The sequence below is a fragment of the Saccopteryx leptura genome, chromosome 3, assembly GCF_036850995.1.
Source record: "Saccopteryx leptura isolate mSacLep1 chromosome 3, mSacLep1_pri_phased_curated, whole genome shotgun sequence".
Taxonomy (NCBI): Eukaryota; Metazoa; Chordata; class Mammalia; order Chiroptera; family Emballonuridae; genus Saccopteryx; species Saccopteryx leptura.
Genome location: NC_089505.1, coordinates 83,911,802 through 83,934,875, shown reverse-complemented (window position 1 = coordinate 83,934,875; position 23,074 = coordinate 83,911,802). Strand labels below are relative to the sequence as shown.

General features: G+C 56.7%; 3 protein-coding genes and 1 long non-coding RNA gene across 12 annotated transcripts; 1 reads left to right on the top strand and 3 right to left on the bottom strand.

The window, feature by feature from the left end:
• Positions 1-1,359: 1,359 nt before the first annotated feature.
• Positions 1,360-5,529, bottom strand: CPTP (ceramide-1-phosphate transfer protein). Of its 3 annotated transcripts, none has more exons than XM_066374781.1 (3): positions 5,438-5,529; positions 3,103-3,269; positions 1,360-2,987 (listed from the first exon to the last, which is right to left on the bottom strand). In XM_066374781.1, the coding sequence occupies exons 2-3, from the start codon at positions 3,222-3,224 to the stop codon at positions 2,465-2,467; spliced, it is 645 nt and encodes a 214-aa protein (XP_066230878.1). In that variant the 5' UTR covers positions 3,225-3,269; positions 5,438-5,529; the 3' UTR covers positions 1,360-2,464. The 3 variants fall into 3 exon arrangements, with proteins under 3 accessions (XP_066230878.1, XP_066230880.1, XP_066230879.1); XM_066374783.1 differs by lacking the exon at positions 5,438-5,529 and adding an exon at positions 5,163-5,430; XM_066374782.1 differs by lacking the exon at positions 5,438-5,529 and adding an exon at positions 4,576-5,141.
• Positions 5,530-5,624: 95 nt separating this feature from the next.
• INTS11 (integrator complex subunit 11) lies at positions 5,625-19,590 on the top strand. Of its 2 annotated transcripts, none has more exons than XM_066374775.1 (17): positions 5,625-5,788; positions 9,124-9,221; positions 9,694-9,767; positions 10,917-11,145; positions 15,580-15,678; positions 15,762-15,796; positions 16,110-16,248; positions 16,685-16,749; positions 17,010-17,199; positions 17,529-17,612; positions 18,018-18,107; positions 18,182-18,344; positions 18,478-18,585; positions 18,670-18,731; positions 18,809-18,951; positions 19,036-19,165; positions 19,304-19,590. In XM_066374775.1, exons 1-17 carry the CDS (start codon positions 5,761-5,763, stop codon positions 19,376-19,378), a joined length of 1,812 nt encoding a protein of 603 aa, XP_066230872.1. In that variant the 5' UTR covers positions 5,625-5,760; the 3' UTR covers positions 19,379-19,590. The 2 variants fall into 2 exon arrangements, with proteins under 2 accessions (XP_066230872.1, XP_066230873.1); XM_066374776.1 differs by lacking the exon at positions 5,625-5,788 and adding an exon at positions 8,326-8,432.
• On the bottom strand, positions 13,687-16,103 carry LOC136399538 (uncharacterized). The gene is made up of 3 exons (XR_010750171.1): positions 15,741-16,103; positions 15,299-15,428; positions 13,687-13,815 (listed from the first exon to the last, which is right to left on the bottom strand). It is a non-coding gene; the product is annotated as an uncharacterized lncRNA (long non-coding RNA).
• PUSL1 (pseudouridine synthase like 1) lies at positions 19,180-22,816 on the bottom strand. 6 transcript variants are annotated; one of them, XM_066374778.1, is made up of 8 exons: positions 22,594-22,816; positions 22,301-22,358; positions 21,975-22,162; positions 21,637-21,786; positions 21,362-21,532; positions 20,570-20,624; positions 20,332-20,494; positions 19,180-19,243 (listed from the first exon to the last, which is right to left on the bottom strand). In XM_066374778.1, exons 1-8 carry the CDS (start codon positions 22,668-22,670, stop codon positions 19,236-19,238), a joined length of 870 nt encoding a protein of 289 aa, XP_066230875.1. In that variant the 5' UTR covers positions 22,671-22,816; the 3' UTR covers positions 19,180-19,235. The 6 variants fall into 6 exon arrangements, 3 of the variants coding, with proteins under 3 accessions (XP_066230875.1, XP_066230874.1, XP_066230877.1); XM_066374777.1 differs by lacking the exon at positions 19,180-19,243 and adding an exon at positions 19,725-19,893; XR_010750169.1 differs by lacking the exon at positions 19,180-19,243 and adding an exon at positions 20,975-21,200 and having other exon boundaries at positions 20,424-20,494.
• Positions 22,817-23,074: the final 258 nt, after the last annotated feature.

The following is a 23,074-nucleotide window of genomic DNA, read 5'->3' as shown; positions in this document are numbered from 1 at the left end:
CCGTCTCCCCCTACCTGGGCACCTCACTGATACCAGGCTTGGGGGCGGAAGTGTACCCAGAGGAGCTGGGGGAGGCTGGTGATTCCCCTGGGGTAGGAGCTCTGGGTGTCTCAACCCTGGCTGTGCCTGCAGACATTTACAGATGGTCTGGGGACCAATGTTTGTCCACCTGCACTGGCCTGTGGGCAGGGTTCACATTGTTCAGCACACTCAGGACACGCACATGCATGTATACAACACGTTGTAGGACACCTGCATGTGCACAATACAGACACACAGAGTGCTCTGCACCTGAACATGATAAATACACCAGTGCACTGTATGATACATACACACAAGGCACACAGCGCGTTGCACCTGCACACCCATGATACACACATGCTATTGCACTGCACCTGCATGACACACACAATACATGCACACACTGCACCCACACACATATGTGGATATACATGTGCAGCCTTTGCTCATTGGCCTGTGTAGACCCCAGGTTGTTCTCCCAAGCAAGTTCTTCATTGTCATTGGCCTTAGCTGGCACCACACAGGGCTGTGGTCTCTGCTTGGTGTGGGGCAGAATTGGACAGGGTGCAGCAGCAGAGCCTGGCATTGGCTGACACTGAATGTCCAAGAGGACCCTTCTTTTTTTTTTTTTTTACAGAGACAGAGAGAGGGATAGATAGGGACAGACAGGGACAGAGAGAGATGAGAAGCATCAATCATCAGTTTTTCGTTGCAACACCTTAGTTGTTCACTGATTGCTTTCTCATATGTGCCTTGACCGTGGGCCTTCAGCAGACCAAGTAACCCCTTGCTCAAGCCAGCGACCTTGGGTCCAAGCTGGTGAGCCTTGCTCAAACCAGATGAGCACGAACTCAAGCTGGCGACCTCGGGGTCTCGAACCTGGGTCCTCCACATCTCAGTCCGACGCTCTATCCACTGCACCACCGCCTGGTCAGGCGAGGACCCTTCTTGATACGTGTCCTTTCTGTCTGGACCACAGCCGTGGCCCAGAGCAGTCTCTGCTCCACTGGCTGCAGCTGGGCAGGTCTTTCTTTCTGCAGGGTGTGCAGCTGGCCCAGGCCTCCCCTTCTAATCCAGCACCTTGGGTGATTCCACATCTGACTTACCAATAAAATGATAGTCCTGTGGACCTCAACAAGGGTCAGGGTGGGGGGACCAAGCTAAACCCTGCACAGGGACAGCTAGGCAGCAGCCCTGCTTAATTTCCCGTGGTTGACAGTCCAGCCATATAGGCGGTGGGGCCGTGGACCCCTCCCCGTTGGTAAACAGAGGCCTGGCACACTCCACAACCCCGTCCTGGAACGCAGAATCTGCTTCTTTAATTGTAACTTAAAAAAAAAAAAGTTTATTTATTGATTTTAGCGAGGGAGACAGGGACATTGATTTGTTCCTGTATGTGCCCTGACTGGGGGTCGAACCAGCAACCTCTGTGCTTTGGGACAATGCTCCAACCAACTGAGCTATCTGGCCAGAGCTGTAATTGTAATTTATTTATGTTGGAAAAACCATCACCTGTATTACAGTTTCCAAAGGTCCCCACAAGCTCACACTCATGCACAGCTGCTGCATGGTGGATCCTTGACACCCAAGATCTCGAGATCAGTGAGGAGCCAGTGGAATAGTCCAGGCTCCCAGGGTGTGGCTGTCTGCCAGCCTGTTAGGCAAAGGGGTCCATGCCCTGCCCTCTGCCATTTATTGTGGGTCAGCTGAGCTCCACGGGGACAGGTAGCAAGGGGTAGAGGAGAGGGAATACAGCATGTCACTGCTGCCAAGGAGGGGGAGGCCAGCTGGCCCAGCAGTCAGGGGTTCTTGGGGGCTCTGGCAGAGCACCCAGCAACAGTGTGGCTGCAGGAGACAGCTGATATGTGCAGGCCTACAGAGCCCATGCTCAAGGCTCCAGCTCCTGGCTGTGACCGCTGAGGACAGGTGGGCCCCTGGATAACAAAAAGGTGAGGGGCAGGGAACAAGATGCAGTGCCAATGGCTGCCCAGATTCCCTCTATGTCCTGGAGACAGCCAGCCTGGTACGGAGGGGCCACAGGCATCACACCTGGCCACAGATACTCGGTCCTGGGCCTGGGCCCCAATGGACCTGGAGACCTGCACCAGCAGAGTGCATTGGCTGAAGAGTCTACACTCTAGGGACTCAGTCATTTCACAGACTTGACCCCCAGGTAAGGACAGCCTCCAGGGCTTTTGGATGAAAACTGATCCTGCCCCCACCCTCCCTGTGTACTGCACTGTATCCATCGCTAGCACCTTCTCTGTCTGTAGCCCAAGTGGTCACACTGGGTATGTGGCTCCCCACAAGCTCAGCTTGCAGAGGAGACAGTGGTTTTCCTGCTCCTGGGGCACTCGGAAAGCTCCATGGTGGGACTGACAGGCCCTGGCTGCCCCAGCCCAGCTCCAAAGGGGATGCCCTCCCAGCCAGGGCCCTCCAGCCCCTAGGGCAGGTCCAGCAGAGCATGCTCGGCATAGAGCTTCTGGGAGATATTGTACACGTGCTCGATGAACGGCAGGGCCTCGCCCAGCATCTCCACAGCCTGCTCAGGGGATCCCACATTCATGGCCTCCAGGAAGACCTTGCGCGTGGGCAGAGTGCAGAAGGCCACGGTGACAGCCCGGCGGATGATCCAAGGGTGGTAGGCAGCCAGCGAGGCATTGTAGGAGTCGGTGCAGAGCACGGCAGTGCGCGCATCCTCAGGGCTGGTGCGCAGGCCCTCCAGGAAGAGTTGTAGCCAGCGCAGTGCCCGGTGCAGCCGAAGCACCGTCCGGCAGCCAGAGTCCGGGTGGCGGGAGCGGCGCTCCAGGTCCACCAGCTGGTTGCCTACCTCATAGGCTACCATGGACTGTAGGCTGCTGTAGTGGTCCCGCTGGGGGCCGCTGCACAGGTGCTCCATGATCTGCAGCTTTGTTATCACATCCTTGGAGATGAAAGAAAAGATGGCACCCAGGCTGTTCAGGAACCTGAAAAGGGAGGCAGGGGCTGAGCCTGGGGTACAGGGCCTGGGGTGCAGCAGTGCCCACCATCCAGGGGGTGTGGCTGGGGGAGCTCCGCCTGGGCAGTGGCCCCTCCACGCACCTGACCAACCCCTTCCAGCCGGCGAGGTAGTGCTCCAGCAGAACCTCTTCCTTCTCGTTGAGACTCTGCTTGAAACTGACCAGGACGACTTTCAGATTGAAGTTCGACTCCAAGTCGTCCATTTTCAATAGGGCTGTGGGTTGTCTCACTGAGAAGTCAGCTTACTCCTTTGGGAAGGGGGGCAGGAGCAGTAGGAAAGAAACAGCTGGGGTCTCATTGCTCCCCAGGAGCCCACCTCATTCTGCTTGGGCAGCACTCTCTCTGACACCCACCTGACACCACTGTGCCCTTTCCCAGGACAGGTGCCCACAGGCCTTCGTCCCGCCCCTCCCTGTCACTCGGGCTTCGTCAAACCACTCTTTTTTTTTTTTTTCCTGTATTTTTCTGAAGCCGGAAAGGGGGAGAGACAGTCAGACAGACTCCCGCATGCGCACGACCAGGATCTGCCCGGCACGCCCACCAGGGGGCGACGCTCTGCCCCTCTGGGGCGTTGCTCTGTTGCAACCAGAGCCACTCTAGCGCCTGGGGCAGAGGCCGAGGAGCAATCCCCAGCGCCCGGGCCATCTTTGCTCCAGTGGAGCCTCGGCTGCGGGAGGGGAAGAGAGAGACAGAGAGGAAGAACAGAGGGAGAGGTGAAGAAGCAGCTGGGCGTTTCTCCTGTGTGCCCTGGCCGGGAATCGAACCCGGGACTTCTGCACGCCAGGCCGACGCTCTGCCACTGAGCCAACCGGCCAGGGCCTCAAACTACTCTTGCCACATCTTACCTGCAGCAGATGTCTCTGCTCGCATTATTTGTCTACTGCTAGAATATCTGTCTTTACTCCTTAGAGAAATATGTGCTGAGTCCCCACCCAGGGCCAGGTACACTTCTAAGCACTCGGGGACAGAGACAAACAGCCCAGCTTGGTCAGGGCAACATTATCATGGAGCAAGGGGTCACACAATAACAAAGACGGGAAATTGCAACAGGGTAGCTAAAAGAGAGTCAGTACTATGTAAAAAGACAGTGGACTGAGGTGGGATGGCCAGGGAGGGGGTTGGGCAGCCTTGTCCCTCCTCGCTTACAGCTACATCCATCCTGAAAGCCAGTGCAGAGGCTGTGAGTCAGCACATGATAGACAGATGGATAGACACCAGTCTTTTCCTGCTCTGGATTCTGCTTGCACTCATACAGTCACTCCACAAACATCCAAGCACCCACACATCAAATGGGTGCTACTGAGCACCCTAGCCCCTGCTTCCCTGGGTGCCCAGGGCCAGCACCAAAGTGTGGCTCTTATGGGCCCTGAGGACTCAGCAGCATCTCATCTCATGTCCAGGATAAGCTCTGATCGCACTGGGCCTGGGGGTTCCTGTGCTTTTGTTGCTTGGTGCCCTGTGGGGACCTGGCAATGGAGGGACCTGGCAGCTAGGAACTGGACACCTGGGAGCCTGTGCATGCTCTGCCTCCCACTTTGTGGGCAGGTCACTCACCATCCTAAGACTTGTTCCTTCACCTCTGAGGAAAATGGGCCAGCACACCCTGCTCTGTCCACTGCCCAGGCTGTGGGAGTGATTGACGGGGCCCAGTGGGTGTAGAGGCCCTGAAGGCCCCAAGGGTTGGGCCTAATGCCTGGCATCAGGTGGAGGACACAGAGGTGAGCTCATCCTGTCTTCAGGTGGAGAGAGGCAGCCATTCCAGGCCTCAGGAAGATGGCTCTCTGGAGACTTCCAGCATCCCCACCTCCCAGGGCCTCAGTTTTCTGTATACTGAGCAGATGGTCTCCAGGCACTCAGGGTTACCTTCCTGGCCACCAGATATCCTGTGGGCCAGCCTTCCTGACCAGAACCCAAGCCAGCAGCCAAGAGGAGCTGCCAGGAGCTTTTCAGAGCCTGGAAACAGGAAGGGCAGTGGCTGTGCAGCTGGGGGTGGGCCGCCTGCCAGCTCTAGGAAGGTGATGCAAGGCACCGCCAAGGCTCCCCCTTGGCCTCAAGGTCAGGGCTCAGCCGGAGGGCGACCTAAGCACCAGAGTCCTACTGCTGACAGCAGGCTTAAGTCCCCCAGGAGAAGGGGCACCCACCCTGGCACCCAGGCCCAGAGGGTGGGAGCGGCGGCCGGCCCAATAAGTCCTGCAAGTCGGGCTCGCCTGGAAAGGGGCACCAGGTAGCGCTGGATCGGGTGGGGGGCCGAGTCTTGAGCGGGTCCGGGTCCAGGCCCAGGGATGGAGCAGGGGTCCAGGGTCCGGGGTCCTAGCAGGCGTGAAAGCTGAGTCCTCGGCCGCCCCCTTCAGCGCCCGGCTCCTCGGCGATGCCCAGGCCAGCCCGGCTGGCTCGTTTGAGTCCCCCCGGCGCTCACCTGAACCTGCTGCTCCGCGCTCACCTGCGACGCCGCCGCTGCAGCCGCCACCTGACCCACCTTCGACCCACTGCCCCGCCCCCGGCGTCCCCGGCCTCTCAGGATTGGTTGCTGGCCGCCCAATGAGCAGACGGAGCGCGGCCTGCGTTTCCGGCGCGCTCACCGGAAGCTGGCGCCGTTGGGGATGCTCTTGCGTTGTACGTCCCCGCGAGTCAGGTCTCTTGTGTTGTTTTGGCTGCGGCTTTCCGGGTCTTGTCCCGTGAGGTGGGCGCGCGGCTAAGGGAGCACCGAAGCGACGGGGCTTGGGAGCGCGTCTGGGCAGGATGCCCGAGATCAGGGTCACCCCCCTGGGTGAGTAAGGGGCGCTGTGACGGCGTCGGTGGTCCCCGGAGGCCGCAGTCCCGCCCGGCTCAGGCCGGGCGTGGAGGGACGTTGGGGGGATGGCCTTGGGCTTGCTTCTTGGCCTGCTGCTATGCAGGGTCCTCGTTTTTTCCTAAAAACGAGGTGAGGACGAGATCGCCTAAAGCGGGCCCTGGGCGACGCCGCGGCCGCATTGCCCCTTCCTTTGCACGTGGACTGATGCTCAGGCCGCCCTTGCTTCCCCCCTCCCGCCTCCCCTTCCTCACCGTTCTTTTTCTCCCACCTTCTCCGTCTGTCTCGCGCCTGGGCTGCCTGCAGCCTCCCATCTACCCAGCTTGCCCGTCTACCATTATTAGTTCAGCCCTTGGTTTACTTCTGTAAATTAAAAAAAAATACACGTGCACTTTTTAAAAAAATATATTTATTGATTTTTAGAGAGAGGAGAGAGAAAGGGGTGGAGGAGGAGCAGGAAGCACCAATTAGTATAGTAGCTTCTCATATGTGCCTTGACTGGGCAAGCCCAGGGTTTTGAACTGGCAACCTAAGCATTCTAGGTCGATGCTTTATACACTGCGCCACCAAATGTCAGGCACACGTGCACTTTTAAAAGCCTGAACAGTGTGAAGCAAGAAAGATCACTCAGCATCTAGGGTCCCAGAAACAACTGGGGTTGTCATTTTGGTGGCCACCCTCCAGATTTCTCTGGATGTTTTTCCTGTACACATGACATGCGCTGTTCCAACACCTGCCTTCTTCACTGGGCTGTGTGTCCGCAGCGTCTTCCTTTTCAGATGCCCCACGCACCTCTCATGTCCTTCCTCATGGTGTGAGCTCTTCCTCAGACTCAGTAGTGACTCTGAGCTGTTAACAGAGCTACATTGACAGCGAACTCCCCTGCCTTTGCCAGCTACCCTCCATATGCCCTGCCTCACCCATGGTCTCTTTTTTTTTAATGTTTTCTAATTTTTGTGAGCAGTATATTACCCCCATTTTACTTTATTTATTTATTATTATTATTATTATTTTATTTTTATTTTTTACAGAGACTCAGAGTCAGAGAGAGGGATAGCTAGGGACAAACAGACAGAAACGGAGAGAGATGAGAAGCATCAATCATCAGTTTTTCGTTGCAACACCTTAGTTCATTGATTGCTTTCTCATATGTGCTTGACCGTGGGCCTTCAGCAGACCGAGTAACCCCTTGCTTGAGCCAGCGACCTTGGGTCCAAGCTAGTGAGCTTTGCTCAAACCAGATGAGCCCACGCTCAAGCTGGCGACCTCGGGGTCTCGAACCTGGGTCCTCCGCATCCCAATCCGATGCTCTATCCACTGCGCCACCGCCTGGTCAGGCCCCATGGTCTCTTGTAGCTGTTGGCACAGGGTACCCTTGGGCTGCTGTGGCCCCACACCTGCTCCTGCCCCTGGCTCCTCTCCAAGGGCCTCTGTAGGACCCTCCTTCCAACCCCTTTTCCATTTCGCTCCTTTCTCAATGCCTACTACCTTTAATCAGTCCTTATCTTTTGTGAACCCAGTCTATACCTGGGTGTGCCCCCAAGGTCACTCAGCCTCAGCATCACCAAAGCTAACTGTTTCTCCGCTGTCTCCCTTTGTCAGTTTCTGCCTTGTGGGCTCCCTCCTCACCTGGGCCAGATATGGAGAGTCTCCTAAGTGACCTAGGCCACAGGGCCTTTGCACATGTCCCCCCCCTTGGTGTGTCTGTCCCCTTGCTTGGAGGTCATAAGCCTGTATGGTTCTGGAAGTTTGTGTTCTCTTCTCTGCCTAACTTACCTCCCTGGTGCTCATCTCCACCTGATGCACTCCGTGTGTCTTGTCTGCGTGCTCATCATCTGTCACCTTGCCCTGGAACATGAGCTCCCTGCAGACAGGGTGTCTCCTTTGTTTTCTCCTGAGTCTTGTCCACTCCTGTGTGCCCTGGACTGTTTCCCATATCTCCTGCCCAGTTCAGGCCACTGTCTTTGCTCCCTAAGATTGTTGTGTTTCCTTTTGGGGGCACATGGCCAGTGCCTCGAGCTGGGATCTGAAATCTGGAAGGCCATCCTGGCCCCGGTGCTTTAAAGTCATGTGCATGGAGGAGGGGGTTGATCTCATGACCTCTGTGGCTTCACACCTCATCTGTAAAGGGGGGTCCTTCCCTCACCCACAAATGTCGGGAGGGCATATGAGCTGGCATGGCTCCAGGACTGGGGGGCCCAGCAGGGAACAGACAGCTCCAACCTTGCCCTTAAAAAAGCATATCCTTGTGGGAACAGGAGTAGGCCTATAAGAGACATCCAGGCCACCACCTGTGGCTGGGCTGCCTGAGGCGTGCAGGCCAAGCTCTTGGCTGGTGTCCCTTGCTGTTGCCGTGGTGACAGGCTTCTTGAAGCCAGCCCTCATCCCACTCTGGGTGTGGCGAAGTTACCCTGGTGTCTGTAGTGCCAACAGAAGGTCAGGTGGCTGGCGGAGGCTTGTAGGGTTCAAGATGGGAAGCAGGCTATTTGCAGTCACCAGGGCCTGGAAGGTTGTAGTCCTTTCCTTCTGGGCCCCCGGGTCCCAGAGGAGGCTACAGGTGGTCATAGGCGGTGGCCAGGATGTGTCTTGCTGTGTGACTGGAGCAGTGGGGCAGCGCTTGGAGGTCAGGAACATGGATCGGACTCAGGTTCAGGCCTGGTCACGGTAGTTGATCATTGCTGGACATCTGGGGCCTTGTTTCCCCATGGCTAGGCCAAAGCCACAGGGGAACCTCTGCGGTGGTACCACCAGAAAGTACCTGACACCTCTTGGGGGGCAGGTCCTGGGGGAGGGGTCCCACAGCCCAGATGTGACCCCTCACCCAGGTTTCAGGAGGTGTGGTGAGGTCCTTCAGAGCACCCACTTGCCTCTGTTGGTGCTGGGACCAGTCCGGCACTTGTTACTCAGCTCTTGGCCTTTGAGGGTACAGGTGGGTCACAGCTAGTGGCTGCAACCTTCTTCCATCTCAGCCTGGGCAACACAGGGAAGGCCTGAGGCTGGAGTCATATTGGGGGAGGATACTTGGGCCAGAACTCACATGGGGTACTTGGTGCTTTATTTCTTCCATCTTCTTCCTGTATGCTTTTAGGGGTGGCAGTGTTCTCACCTCACATGTCCACACAGCAGGCATGGGGTTGTTTCCCAGTGCACTTAGGGGTCTTCAGGGCCAGGGACCCAGAGTGTCCATGGAGGCCTGGGGCAGGCAGTTGGGCCTTAGCCTTGAGGTTGGGGCTGTTGCTTGCGGTGTGGGGGAGGGGCAGAGGGCTCTGGGGGGAAGGAGGAAGGGTGTGGCAGCACCTCACCTGTCCCTGCAGGGGCTGGCCAGGATGTGGGCCGAAGCTGCATCCTGGTCTCCATTGGGGGCAAGAACGTCATGTTGGACTGCGGGATGCACATGGGCTTCAATGATGACGTGAGTCCAGTGTACGGGCTGCCTGAAGGCCACCCCGGGGGCTGGGGAGAGTCTGTCACCCAGCCTGCTCCTTTTTGAGGACCGTGGGACTCAGAGCCTCAGGCTCCGACCTATGAAATGGGGACAGTCTGGACAAGTGGGTAGTGTCGGAGGCAGTGGGTCTGGGGTTACTGTATTTCTGGGCAGCCCCCCACCATCACATGACAGATGGGGTGCCCTGCATAGGGATTGGTCTGTATAGAGAGGGGGCTTGTGGGCTTCTGCAGAGTAGTGTGGGGTGGGCTTGGCTTGGTTATTGGTTCCAGCCTTTGACTCCCCCTGTGCTCAGGGGCTGTGAGCAGTCAGCAGTCCTGGTGCAGCCTTCTGGACTGGGATGTTGGTGTCCAGCTACTCCCTGGAGCACTGACTGCCCTCCTGTCACCGGGAGACCTGGGCAGCCGCTGTGTTCTGATGCTTGCTTTTGACTTTTCAGAGGCGCTTCCCCGACTTTTCCTACATCACTCGCAATGGCCGGCTGACCGACTTCCTGGACTGTGTGATAATTAGGTGGGCCCCCATCACAGGGCTGCTGATGACAGTGCTGTACTGTGCTGGCTCGAGTCTTCCCTACCTCCAGGACCCTCAGGAGCTTAGGAGAGCTGCTCTGGGCCTGTGGAGGCTGCAGGCCATGGGGTGTCGCTGGCCTGGGTCCTGTCCCAGGTTGCCTTTGTGGCTCGCCTCTAGGTCTGACTCTGCCCACCTGTGGATGCTGGCTCTAGTGGTGGTGTCTGTTTGTGTGGTCGTAGTGTTCATGGCTGCTGCTTGGTAGGCTCTAACCAGCCCTGTGAGGGTCAGGGTTGGACAGTGCTGTGCCCCTCAACTGTTGTGGACGAGAGCCTAGGTGCCCCAGGAAGATGAGGTCGTGTCAGGCCTCCAGATGGTGGGCTTTAATGAGCCCATCTACAGCAGTGACTGTCCCGCCCCCGCCCCACCAGTCCTCAGTTCTCGACGAGCTTCCCAGATGATCTTGTCTGTCCTGCCCCTGACCTTCAGGTTTCCCTGCCTGGCTGAATGGGGCCCTGCCTTCCCTCCTCTCCCTCATGCTCCACCTAGATAGTCACAAACCTTTCTGGGATCTAGCCTCTCACAACCCCGACCTTCACGCGGCCTGGATGACTACAGCAGCCTCCTGCTGGTTCCTCACCACTACAGCCAGAGGTGCCCTGTGTCATGCCCCATGCTCAGCTGCTCTGAGAATCCCTTCTAGACAAGGACTTGCGCTTCTGCATCTGCCTCAGCTGTGGGCTGGCTTGGCACTGCTGTTCCCACTGCCCCAGTGCCCTTCCAGGCCTCGTATCTCACATCCTTTTTGCTTTGGTACATGTGCCATGGGGGCCTTGGCCACCCACCAAAGATGGCAGCTCTGGTACACTGTCCCTTTAGTTGCTTCCCATTTCTTCAGGGAACATGTCACCCTCTGGTACACATTTTAGCTTCTTACTTGCTTATTGCTAAACTAGATGTTTAGACTATAAGGTCCAGGAGGACGGGAGTTTCTGTTTGCTCATTCCACACTCACTGGTGCTCAGGACAGTTCCTGATGCACAGCAAGCACTCAGCGAGGGAGCGAATGAGTGAGCAGGCAGGCTGATCCTGGTGTGGAGGGTCTGTGGAGGGGTGGGGTGCAGTGGCCTGCTAACCATGCTGCGCCCCCAGCCACTTCCACCTGGATCACTGCGGGGCACTGCCCTACTTCAGCGAGATGGTGGGCTACGACGGGCCCATCTACATGACCCACCCCACCCAGGCCATCTGCCCCATCCTGCTGGAGGACTACCGCAAGATCGCTGTGGACAAGAAGGGCGAGGCCAACTTCTTCACCTCCCAGATGATCAAAGACTGTATGAAGAAGGTGGTGGCTGTCCACCTCCACCAGACGGTTCAGGTCAGGTCTGGCCAACCCCGTGTCTCTGTCAGTCACTTGGGGCCACCTGGAGGCAGCAGAGGGCCCAGCCCAGATTCAGCATTTGGTGGGAGTGGAACAGGCTTGTGGGACACTTGCCACCTGAGCATAATGGAGCTCTGATGTGCTGACCCGGGGTAGGGAGTGGGGCAGCACTGCATGGTGCTGGGCTCTGGGCTTTGGGATCCCTCTCAATAACTGCTGTGTGTGGGTTCCGGGGGAGGTAGAGGGCTGAGAGCATGTGAGACATTGATCAGAGGTGTTGGATCTGTTCATTTCTCCTTGGAGTTTTGCTTGTTAGTAGGTGTCATCTTGGGTCATTTTATCCTGGTTGAACCTTCTGTAAATGTGGAGTGTTTATGTTGCCTATCTTAAGTAATGCTTTTCATCTTAAAGTCTGTTTTTCTGGTAGTATGCTGACACCATTCTCACTTCCCCCCACCTTCGGTTAATGTTTGCATAAGTATACATTTTTCTATCTTTTTACTTTCAGCTTTTCTGTATCATATTTTAAATGTGGTTCTTTAGTATGTGGTTAGAGTGTTATGTTCTGTTTTTAATTTGACACTTTTCTTTTAAGGTTTTATTTATTGATTTTACAGAGCGGGGAGGTGGGTGGAGCGAGAAGTAGCAACTCAAACTTGCTTCACTTTAGTTGTTGATTGCTTGTTGCTTGTGTGTGCTCTGACTGGGCAAGCCCAGGGTTTTGAACTAGTGACCTCAGCATTCCAGGTCGTCTGTATACTGTGCCACCAAAGGCCAGGCTGTGGTTAGGATTTTTTAAAATTCAGCCTGCTACCTGTTCTTTAGATGAGCATTTATTTTTTTATTTTTTATTTTTCTGAAGTTGGAAACGGAATGGCAGTCAGACAGACTCCTGCATGCGCCTGACCAGGATCCACCCGGCATGCCCACCAGGGGGCGATGTTCTGCCCATCTGGGGTGCTGCTCTGTTGCATCCAGAGCCATTCTAGTGCCTGAGGCAGAGGCCACAGAGCCATCCTCAGCACCCGGGCCAACTTTGCTCCAATGGAGCCTTGGCTGCGGGAGGGGAAGAGAGAGACAGAGAAGAAGAAGAGGGGGAGGGGTGGAGAAGCAGATGGGTGCTTCTCCTGTGTGCCCTGGCCGGGAATCGAACCCGGGACTCCTGCATGCCAGGCTGACGCTCTACCACTCAGCCAACCAGCCAGGGCCTAGATGAGCATTTAGATTCTACTTTTCGTAAGGGAACTTGGGCTTGGCTGTGCTGTCATCAATCATTCACTTCCTATATCTTGTCTACTCCACGATTTTTCTTTTTCTTTTTTTTTCTTTACAGGAAGAGAGAAGAGAGAGTCAGAGAGAGGAATAGACAGGGACAGACAGACAGGAATGGAGAGATATGAGAAGCATCAATCATCAGTTTTTCATTGCGACATCTTAGTTGTTCATTGATTGCTTTCTCATATGTGCCTTGACTGCGGGCCTTCAGCAGACCGAGTAACCCCTTGCTCGAGCCAGCGACTTTGGGTCCAAGCTGGTGAGCTTTTTGCTCAAAGCAGATGAGCCTGTGCTCAAGCTGGCAACCTCCGGGTCTCGAACCTGGGTCTTCTGCATCCCAGTCCGACGCTATATCCACTGCGCCACCGCCTGGTCAGGCGATTTTTCTAATCTTTGCTGCCTTTTTTGGATTGGTTTTTGATTTTTTTTTTTTTGAGAAAGAGGAAAGGAGAGAGATGGGAAGCATCAACTCGTAGTTGTATCACTTTAGTTATTCATTGATTGCTTCCCATGTGGGCCTTGTTGGGGACAGTCCAGCTGAGCCAGTGACCCCTTGCTCAAGACAATAACCATGTGAACATGTCAGTAATCCTATGCTCAAGCCGGTGACCCTGCGTTCAAGGTGGTGACCTCAGGGTTTCGAACCTGGGACCTCAGCGCACCAAGTTGACACTCTATCCATTGCGCCACTACTGGTCAGGCTGGATGGGTTAAAAAAATATTCTAGTTCTCACCCTGGCCAGATAGCTCGATTGGTTAGCGCATCATCCTGATAAGAAAAGGTTGGGGGTTCGATTCCCTGGTCAGGGCACATTACAGGAATAGATCTATGTTTCTGTCTCTCTCTCTCTCTCTCTTTCTCCCTCCCTCCCTCCCTCCTTCCCTACCCTCTCCCTTCCTTCTTCTTTTTCTAAAATCAGTCAATAAATTTTTTTTAAAAGATTTTATTTGAAAAAAAAACTATTTCTTGTTTTATTTGGTTAGTAATTATATATTCTAATTATTTTAGGGGTAGACATAACTAAATGTATCCACAACAACAAACGTCTAAGGTACTTGATCTTTCCTGGATAGTACAGGGGTCTTAACATTTTCAGCTTGTTTAGCCCCCCCACCCCTGACGCATAGGCTCTTGTTTCTGTGTTTTAACTCCCTCAGTTGATATTAGCCTGTCAGAGTGTTGGTGTGCTGGCTGTCTCTTCACACTTCTTGCTGTTCTTATCTATCTGTGGTCCTTAACAGCTTCTTTTTTCAAGTGAGAGGAGCGGAGATAGACGTCCGCATATGCCCCGACTGGTTTCCATCCGGCAATCCCCATCTGGGGCTGATGATCAGACCAACTGAGCTGTCTTCAGTGCCCCGGGCCAACGCTTGAACCAGTCGAGCCACTGGCTATGAGAGGGAAAGAGGGGGAGAGAAACGGTCACTTCTCATGTGCGCCCTGATGGGAGATTGAACTCAGGATATCGCATACTGGGCCGACGTTCTATCCACTGAGCCAACCAGCCAGGGCCAGTCCTTCTTATTTGGGATACTTTACCTTTTGCCTGAAGAACACCAGCATGGATCTGCTGGTGATGAATCTCAACTATTATTTGCCTGAAATGGACTTACTTAACCCTCACTGTGGGAGGACTTTTTCATTAGGTACAGAATTCTAGGTTGGAAACTACTTCCTCTCAGTTCTCTGAATACGTCTTCCCAGCTGCTGCTTGGAAGAGAATCCTTTTCTTGGGCTCTGTACAGGGCTCTTGGATCTGTGGCATGATGTCTTTTTTTATTTTTATTCTTAAAATTTAAAAACAATTTTATTTATTGATTTTAGGGAGAGAGGAAGGGTGGGGGAGAGACAGGAACATTCCATCTGTTCCTGAATGTGCCCTGACCTGGGGATTGAACCTGCAACCTCTGTGCCTTGGGATGGCGCTCCAACCAAACAAGCTATCTGGTCAGGGCTTTAATTTTTACTTTTAATTTATTGTGTTACCATGGTTTCAAGTGTCCTACTCAATACAATACCCTCGACACCCCGCGTTGTGCCCCCCATGCCCCATGCCAAGTCTCTTTCTATCCCGTTTCCCCCCTTTGCCCTCCCCCACCTCCAACCCTCTTTTCCTCTGGCTATTGCTGTAATGTACCTGTGATTTTGGCTATTTCCTTCACCTTCTTTGTGCTGCGTGCTGCTCCGCCTGTTGCCCTGCAGCCTGGGGCTCCCTCTGTGAATGTCAGATATCTGCTAGTCCTCTGCCTGCCTTCTGTCTGTGCCTCTTGCTGGGTGCTGCCTTCTGTGTACCTCAGTTCATAATTGTTTTTAGTTATATTTAATGGGCTGCTAAGTTTCTCCACTGAATTCTAGTTTGGGTTATTATAGTTTCTGGTCTTAGAATTTCCATTTTAAAAAAAATAGTTTCTGCCCTGGCCGGTTGGCTCAGCGGTAGAGCGTCGGCCTAGCGTGCGGAGGACCCGGGTTCGATTCCCGGCCAGGGCACACAGGAGAAGTGCCCATTTGCTTCTCCACCCCTCCTCCGCGCTTTCCCTCTCTGTCTCTCTCTTCCCCTCCCGCAGCCAAGGCTCCATTGGAGCAAAGATGGCCTGGGCGCTGGGGATGGCTCTGTGGCCTCTGCCCCAGGCGCTAGAGTGGCTCTGGTCGCAACATGGCGACGCCCAGGATGGGCAGAGCATCGCCCCCTGGTGGGCAGAGCGTCGCCCCTGGTGGGTGTGCCGGGTGCATCCCGGTCGGGCGCATGCGGGAGTCTGTCTGACTGTCTCTCCCTGTTTCCAGCTTCAGAAAAATGAATAAAAAAAAAAAAAATAGTTTCTGGTTTTATTGCCAACGTTCTGAATCCTATCTTTTATCTCTGGATATACTAATTACCTCCTTTTGAAGTCTCCATCTGAAAACTGAGAGCCCTTGAGTCTGCCCCTCCGGGCTGCTGTTTCTCTTATTTCCAGCCCTGTTGTCTCATCTCTTGTGTTGAGTTGCTTTTGGTTGAAAATGACATCTTCTGTGAAAAGCAGGAAACGAAAGGCTTAGAACAACATCATCCACTTGCACGCACTGCCTCCCCAGTCTTCCTTTTCTAGTCCCTCTGCTGTCCTTGCTTGACTGACTCCACCCAGCACCACCACCGCCCTGACTCAGCCCTCTCCTCCCAGGTGGATGAGGAGCTGCAGATCAAGGCCTACTATGCGGGCCATGTGCTGGGGGCAGCCATGTTCCAGATCAGAGTGGGCTCGGAGTCTGTGGTCTACACGGTCAGTGGAAGCGTTCAGGGCACGGGAAGGCTATCTGGGCGGGGGGTGGGGGAGGCGCCTACCTTAATGCTGCTCTTCTGCAGGGCGATTACAACATGACACCGGACCGGCACCTGGGGTGAGTCGGGTGGTGTGTTGGTTTCATCTTGTGAAGTCCCCGTGGCCCAGGAGTGCATTGACCTTCAAGGGTGTACTAGGTGCCTGAGCAGCGTCAGTGTTTCCCACGTGTCCCCGTGTAAGGCAGAGTCTCTTCTCCTGTCTTCCCTCGAGTGCTGCTCATAACATTCTGTGGCCTGGGCCTGTGCAGGGGAGGCTGCCAGCCAGCAGTCCTAGAAGGCCTTGGCTGTGAACAGGGCTGGGATCCAGTTTGTTGCTCCCAACATTGTGGCCATGTGGACTGTCCACCTTGGGCCTCACCCACTCTGTTCCAGAGCTGCCTGGATTGACAAGTGCCGCCCCAACCTGCTCATCACAGAATCCACGTATGCCACGACCATCCGTGACTCTAAGCGCTGTCGGGAACGAGACTTCCTCAAGAAGGTCCATGAGACGGTGGAGCGTGGTGGGAAGGTAGCCATTTCCATCAGGAACATTAGGCAGTGCTCTGGACTTTGTGGCCAGGGGCCAGGTGCTGTGGTTCTGGGCTTGCTGAGCATTGGGAAGAGCTCCACAGTGACCTCTGTGGGGCACTGGTTTTCTCTCACGGCTCAGGTCCCATCACAGGACTGACCAGAGCATCCACCAGGGACCCCTGTGGAGGCAGGAATCGGGGCAGAATGTGGCTGGGGCCTCCAGCTCTCAGGGATGGCTGGCCATGACCTCTCAGTGGATGTGGCCTCTGGCTATAAGAGCTGCCAGTAGGGCCCATCTTCATAGCAAGCTGCTTCCTGACAAGGTGGCTACAGGGAGCAACTGTCCACCCACTGTGCTCAGATGTTGGCTTGACCTGGGTGGGCAGTGTGGCCAGGGGCTTCCACCCATGCCAGTCTTGGCCCCTGCTCCACAGGTGCTGATCCCTGTGTTTGCACTGGGCCGTGCTCAGGAGCTGTGCATCCTGCTGGAGACCTTCTGGTAGGTGCTGCCACGATGGCGGCCGGGCTCCTGGCTGGAGGGGACGGTAGAGAGCAGGACACCCGATGGCTATGGGGGCGCTGCCTTACTTAGGCCTGTTAGTGGTACACGGGCACCACCCTCTTGCACTGAGCCTCCATACACGTCAGCTCCAACACTTTATAGAAGGACACCTGGCTCAACCCAGGCTGCAGGTCTGGGGCTGACACAGCCAGTCCCGCCCTGCATCTCCTCCTGGGTGGCTCCCTCACTGTCCACAGGGAGCGCATGAACCTGAAGGCCCCCATCTACTTCTCCACGGGCCTGACGGAGAAGGCCAACCACTACTACAAGCTCTTTATCACCTGGACCAACCAGAAGATCCGGAAGACCTTCGTTCAGAGAAACATGTTTGAGTTCAAGCACATCAAGGCCTTCGACCGAGCTTTTGCTGACAACCCGGGTCCGATGGTGAGGCCCTAGTCAGGATGGGTGGACGTGGCCATCTGTGTCTGCTATAGTCAAGGTTTGCCACCAGGCTGGAGCATGGGCTGGCACTGGGTGTCCACATGTGCATTCCTCCTACATGTCTGGTGCCTGTCAGGGATCCCTGCCTGTGGTCACCTGGGGGGTGGGCTGCACCTATGATTGGAGAGAGGTGAAGGTTGGGGGTGAGAGGGGCTATGGTGGGTGCAGCAGAAGGCTTTGAGGGTGGGGGAGGGACCAGGCTTGCTGTGGAGCCTGGTCCTTGGGCAGTCATGGTGTGGGCTGCCCTGACTGTCCCTGTGGCCACCCCCCAGGTCGTGTTTGCTACACCGGGAATGCTGCATGCTGGCCAGTCCCTGCAGATATTCCGAAAGTGGGCAGGAAACGAGAAGAACATGGTGAGAGGTCTGGCCCCAGGACAGGGTTTGGATGGCCACTGAGGTTGAATAGCGGTGGGGGGCAGGGGCTCCCCTGGCTTGGGGATACTGCTGTTGTCAGAAGGGGCTCAGTACCCTGGGACCTAGGCAGCTCAGACTGCCACTTTGTCTGTACTGGTCAGGATTCCCCCCGTCCTGAGTAGAGGTCATGGTGGTCAGGCCTGGACAGACTTGAGCCCAAGACCTCTAAGGCCACCTGAATCTGCAGTGGGGCCAGCAAGGGGAAGGGGCTTCCACCCATGGTTCAGAAGAGCAGAAAAGTGGGGTGGGAGTGTCCAGAGAGGAAGTCCTGAGGTAAGAGGCCCTGAGGCAGGTGTGTGAAGTCCGTGAAGGTGGACACCAGCTCTGTCCTTTTTTTCCCTGCAGGTCATCATGCCTGGCTACTGTGTCCAGGGCACTGTGGGCCACAAGATCCTCAGTGGACAGCGCAAGCTGGAGATGGAAGGGCGGCAGGTGGTGAGTGCCACCCTCCCCCAGCTCCTAGGGTTCCTCAGGTAAGTGGTGACGTCCTGTGCATTGTGCCACTGCAGCTAGAAGTGCGGATGCAGGTGGAGTACATGTCCTTCAGCGCCCACGCAGATGCCAAGGGCATCATGCAGCTGGTGGGCCAGGCAGAGCCCGAGAGTGTGCTGTTGGTGCACGGCGAGGCCAAGAAGATGGAGTTCCTGAAGCAGAAGATTGAGCAGGAGTTCCGTAGGCAGCCTGGGAAGGGGGTGGGGGGTGGGCTCGCCAGGGCAGGGGGATGTGGGCAGGGGCCACTCACAGGGTCAGCGAGGCAGAGCCAGCCAGCCCGCCCTACTGACACTCTCTTTGCCCCTCATCCTAGGAGTCAGTTGCTACATGCCGGCCAATGGAGAGACGGTGACGCTGCCCACGAGCCCCAGCATCCCTGTGGGCATCTCACTAGGGCTACTGAAGAGGGAGATGGCACAGGGTACACAGGGCAGGCATGCTTGGGGCAGGGTGGGGCCAGGCAAGGGGGCCTGCTGACCACTCTGATCCTTGTCCTTCTATCAAGGGCTGCTCTCTGACTCCAAAAAGCCCCGGCTCCTGCATGGCACCCTGATCATGAAGGACAGTGTGAGTGCGCAAGCAATCGTGGGGGTGGGGGTGGGTTACGGGGCTCCCACACTGCCTGACCTGCCTCTGCCCCTCAGAACTTCCGGCTGGTGTCCTCAGAGCAGGCCCTCAAGGAGCTGGGCCTGGCCGAGCACCAGCTGCGCTTCACCTGCCGTGTGCACCTGCACGATACACGGAAAGAGCAGGAGACAGCCATGCGTGTCTACAGCCACCTGAAGAGGTGAGCGCCAGCTGGCCTCTTCTGGCTCTGAGGGGCAGGGTGCAATTGGCCTGGAGGTGGGGGTCTCACCATGCCTCCCTGCAGCCTCCTCAAGGACCACTGTGTACAGCACCTTCCTGATGGCTCTGTGACTGTGGAGTCCATCCTCATCCAGGCTGCCGCCCATTCAGAAGACCCAGGCACCAAGGTGCTGCTGGTCTCGTGGACCTACCAGGTATGTAGCAGGACCTAGGAGGGCTTACACCTGGCAGTGGGTCAGGACAGGCGGGGCCATCCCATCGTCCTTAGCTGCCTGGGTGGGGTGGGGTGGGGTGGTGAGGAGGGGACAACAGCCCCTGGTATCCTGTTGTAGGATGAAGAGCTGGGGAGCTACCTCACATCCCTGCTCAAGAAGGGTCTGCCCCAGGCCCCCAGTGGAGGCAGCTGACCACCAGCAGGCCACACTCCTCTTTCCTCAATCAGAGGAACCTGGGCTTTGGCTCTAGGATGGTGTGTGTGTCCTGGTCTTCCTTCTATGGATGTGCAGCCCACACCTGGCCACAGACTTCATCTTTGGAGATAACACCAATGTCACGCTTCTGCCTAATGATCATTTTTGGTGGAAGAAATAAATAGCCCTTGAGGCCTCTTCACATTTTATTTCTACTTCTGGGCAACTTCAAGTAAAAATAGAAGGAAAGGCTGTTTGTGTTCCCGTCTTGATGCTCACACCTGGCTCTTGTGCCTACCGTGTGGCAGCCCACTTGAGGCAGAAGGGTACCCAGGGCAGTGGAGACTTGGGGAGGTAGTAGGCCTGTTGTAGCCCCAGGGAGCCGAGTGCTCGACAACATAGGGCATGTGGTATGCAGAGCTGGGCAGGGTCCAGTGGCCTGCCTTAGGGAGTGGAGCCAGGGCTGCCTTGACCTTGACTGGGGATCATCTGTGACTTCAGTGCTGTAGACCCTGCAGACCACATGAAACTGGAAGCTTTGGGGCTGCTGGAGGCAGGACTTGTGGACAGATCTTAGGTCAGCTTGGAGACAGGGAGTTCTCTGCAGGGGCTGGGGAGCCCCTGCTCAGTTCTAGGAGCCTCCCCTCTTAGCCTGCCTCCAACCCTTGGGAACTTGTGGGCTATGGGCTGAGGGGTCTGTGGCCCTGAGAGAACTGGGCACCTCACTCAAGGCCACCTGCCTTTAGGTCACTGGTCTCCAGCTGGAAGTCTTCTGGCCAACCTGGGGCCTCTACTGCCCCCGGGGCCCTGGCTTTATTGCTCAACACAGGCTGGACTCCCAGCTGCGAGAATGACAGATGAGGACTGACTGCACTGCCACCAAGGACCCAGCCTGGAGAGGGGGTCAATCAGTGGGGTACAAGCAGGGACCTTGGGCTACCACCTCTTACCGAGGCATGCATATAGCACTGACTTCAGGAACAAGCCTTGGGCTGGAGCCACACGTGTCTGGTGCTTGCCCAGGGGGTCGCAGCTCTCGAGAATCCTCTTCACCTGAGCAGGTGTCAAAGCCCCCAACCCCACAGCCACCAGAATTGCTGTCATCCTCCGCACCTGCGAACCAAGGCCAAGATTGCCACTGTGGTCGGAGCTGCCCCCTCCCTAGGAGGACCCCAGAACAGAGCCCACCTGCCTGTACAGGAAGGATTGGCTCTCAAATTCCAGGTTCCAGAACCGCAACCTCCTGGGAACACAGGCACCCTGTGATGTTCGGGTCATAGGGGAGCCCCAGCCCAGTTTGGCCCCAGACAAGGGAAGTGGGCCGGGCAGGGCAAGGGACCTGGAAAGACTGGTGCCCACCCTCTTTCACCTTAGGGGCCTCCCCTGACCACCCTACCCCTAAGGGAAACCAGTAGGAGGGAGATTTAAAACCTCCCTCCTAGCATTTGTGAGAGGGAGGGACAGTAGACTTCTGGGAGCCTTGCTGTGGGGGCAGGGCCCTCAGAGGAGCTAAGGTCCTAGTATTATAGTCTCTGGGGCAGCTCACTTGCGAGAGCTGACTGTAGAGAAGTCCCTCTTCCCTTCAGTGCTGACTCAAAGTAGGAAGATTCTAGAAGTCAGCAGCTGCCATGTGGCCAGAGACCCTTGGGGCAGTGCAGTTAGCAGTGGAACCAATCCCATCAGGCTGTGCTGGAACCACTGGCCTGGTGCTTCTTCCCCAGTGGGACCTTTTCAGCAGCTGGCAAGATCCATCCACTAGGCAGTGAGCTTTGGGCAAAGCTGGGAGTCCTCAGAGAAAGGCAGCATTCTGTTCTGTTCCCTAGCTTGGGGGGTGGGGCACAGCTGCAGGTTCCTGGGCACCCAGTGTGCTCTCAACAGGTGCCCAGGACATCCTGCTTCTGCACTGCCCTCACCAGGAAAGGTGCTAGAGTTAAATCCAGCCCCCACAGCCTCCATACCAGCATGCAGGCTGCTTCTCACCTGCCTTCCTCAGGGAGGATAAAGGGGCTGGCTGAGTCGGGAGACACAGAGGCTCTGCGCAGTGTGCGTACTGAGCTAATGGATGGGCTGCCAGCTGACTGGAAGGCACTGAAGTCATGTGTCCCCAGGAGGTGTTGGGCAGCCTCTTGCATGGCAGCCAAGTCCAAGCCGCTATAGGAAACCAGGTGAGAGTGATCAGGAGAAAGTGGCCAGCCAGAGGGGCCTGGTAAACCCACCCCCACCCCCAAGTCACCGTCACACAACTCCACACTCACTCTGCCCGCAGCGCCCAGCATCGGTTTCGTTCAAACACAGATAGTTGGTCAGGCCTGGGGCAGCCAGTGGCCAGGCGGTACAGGTATGTCCTGGATGTGGCGGAGTGGCGGGCATGGAAGTCACTGGGCACACGGAAGGCCTGCAGGACCCTGTGGGAGTAAAGTTAGGCACATCAGAGGAATGACTCCCAACCCCCACCCCCACTGCGCACGCGCGCACACAAGTGATCCCTTGCTGTCAACCCTATTACTCCCAAAAAGTTCTGTCCAGACACACTTCCTCCTGACCACCACCTCTACCCACAGTGGACAAGTGGGTTAGAGCAGAGACTGCTCACCGGATAGCGGGGTGCCTCAGGTGGGTGTTGAGGGCCTCTGTCAGGACCTCAGGGGAGAAGGGCGGCTGGCCTGAGCGGCGCTGGACGTCCAGGTGCGCCGCGTTGCTCAGGGCGTGAACCCCAGCATCCGTTCGGCTGGAAATGATGAACTTGACCGGCAGGACCGATTTCAGCTTCTCTGCGGCCTCCTACGGAGACAAAGCCGCAGGCGGCGGGGCGGGCAGCTGCAGAGAGCAGACCCCGTGCTTTCACAGGCGTGGGGCTCCCACAGGTCGCCCCCAGAAGTCGCCCTCCTCCATCCTAGGCGACACGCCGGCGGAGCTCACCTCTAAGTAGTTCTGGACCCCGACAGCGCGCTGGGCGCCCCTGACAGCTGCGACTCCGCTGTGGGGAGAGACGGGCGTAGGTCAGTGGAAGGAGGTCGTCCCGCCCGGGCCCCACCCTATGCCGCAACTCAGCCATTCCTCGGCGTCGGGGCCAGAGACCAGACTTGCGGATCCTAAATATAGCTCCCGCCGTTGCCTCGCGCGCCAGCTGCCCTCAGGGATTAGCTCCGCGCGGCGCTGGGCTGCACGTGGGGGTCACGGGCACGGGGTGGGGGAAGGTCCGGGGTACGTACTTAAAGTCGGTGCCCACGTACTGGAAGTACACGAGGTAGCGCGCCCGCACCGAGCCCGCGGCCGGGACCGAGCTCATGGCCGTGCAGAACCGGACTGAGAGGTACCAAGAAGAGCGGGAGCTGCACGTGAACCCCGTGCGCGCTCACGCAGCCTGACTCGTCCTCCCGAACACGCTCCCGCGCCTGCGTCTTTGCGTTCGCCTGGCCCCGGCAGCTTTGCACACCCGCCCCAAGGCCGCCAGGGGCGGGGGGAGGGGGAGCGGAGGCGGGGTCAGGCTTAGGGAGTGGGTGCAAAGTGCCGGCGCACTGCGGAGCGCGTGGGCCCGATTCGGGCAGCGGCGTCCTGGGAGACGCTCTCACAACCACGCGCAGACCTGCACGCCCCCTCGTGCGTGCACTCATCCACCCACCTACCCACACACCCACTCGCGCCCCATCCTCGTGGAGCTTGTCCTTCTGCCTCATTCCGGCCTAGCGGGTT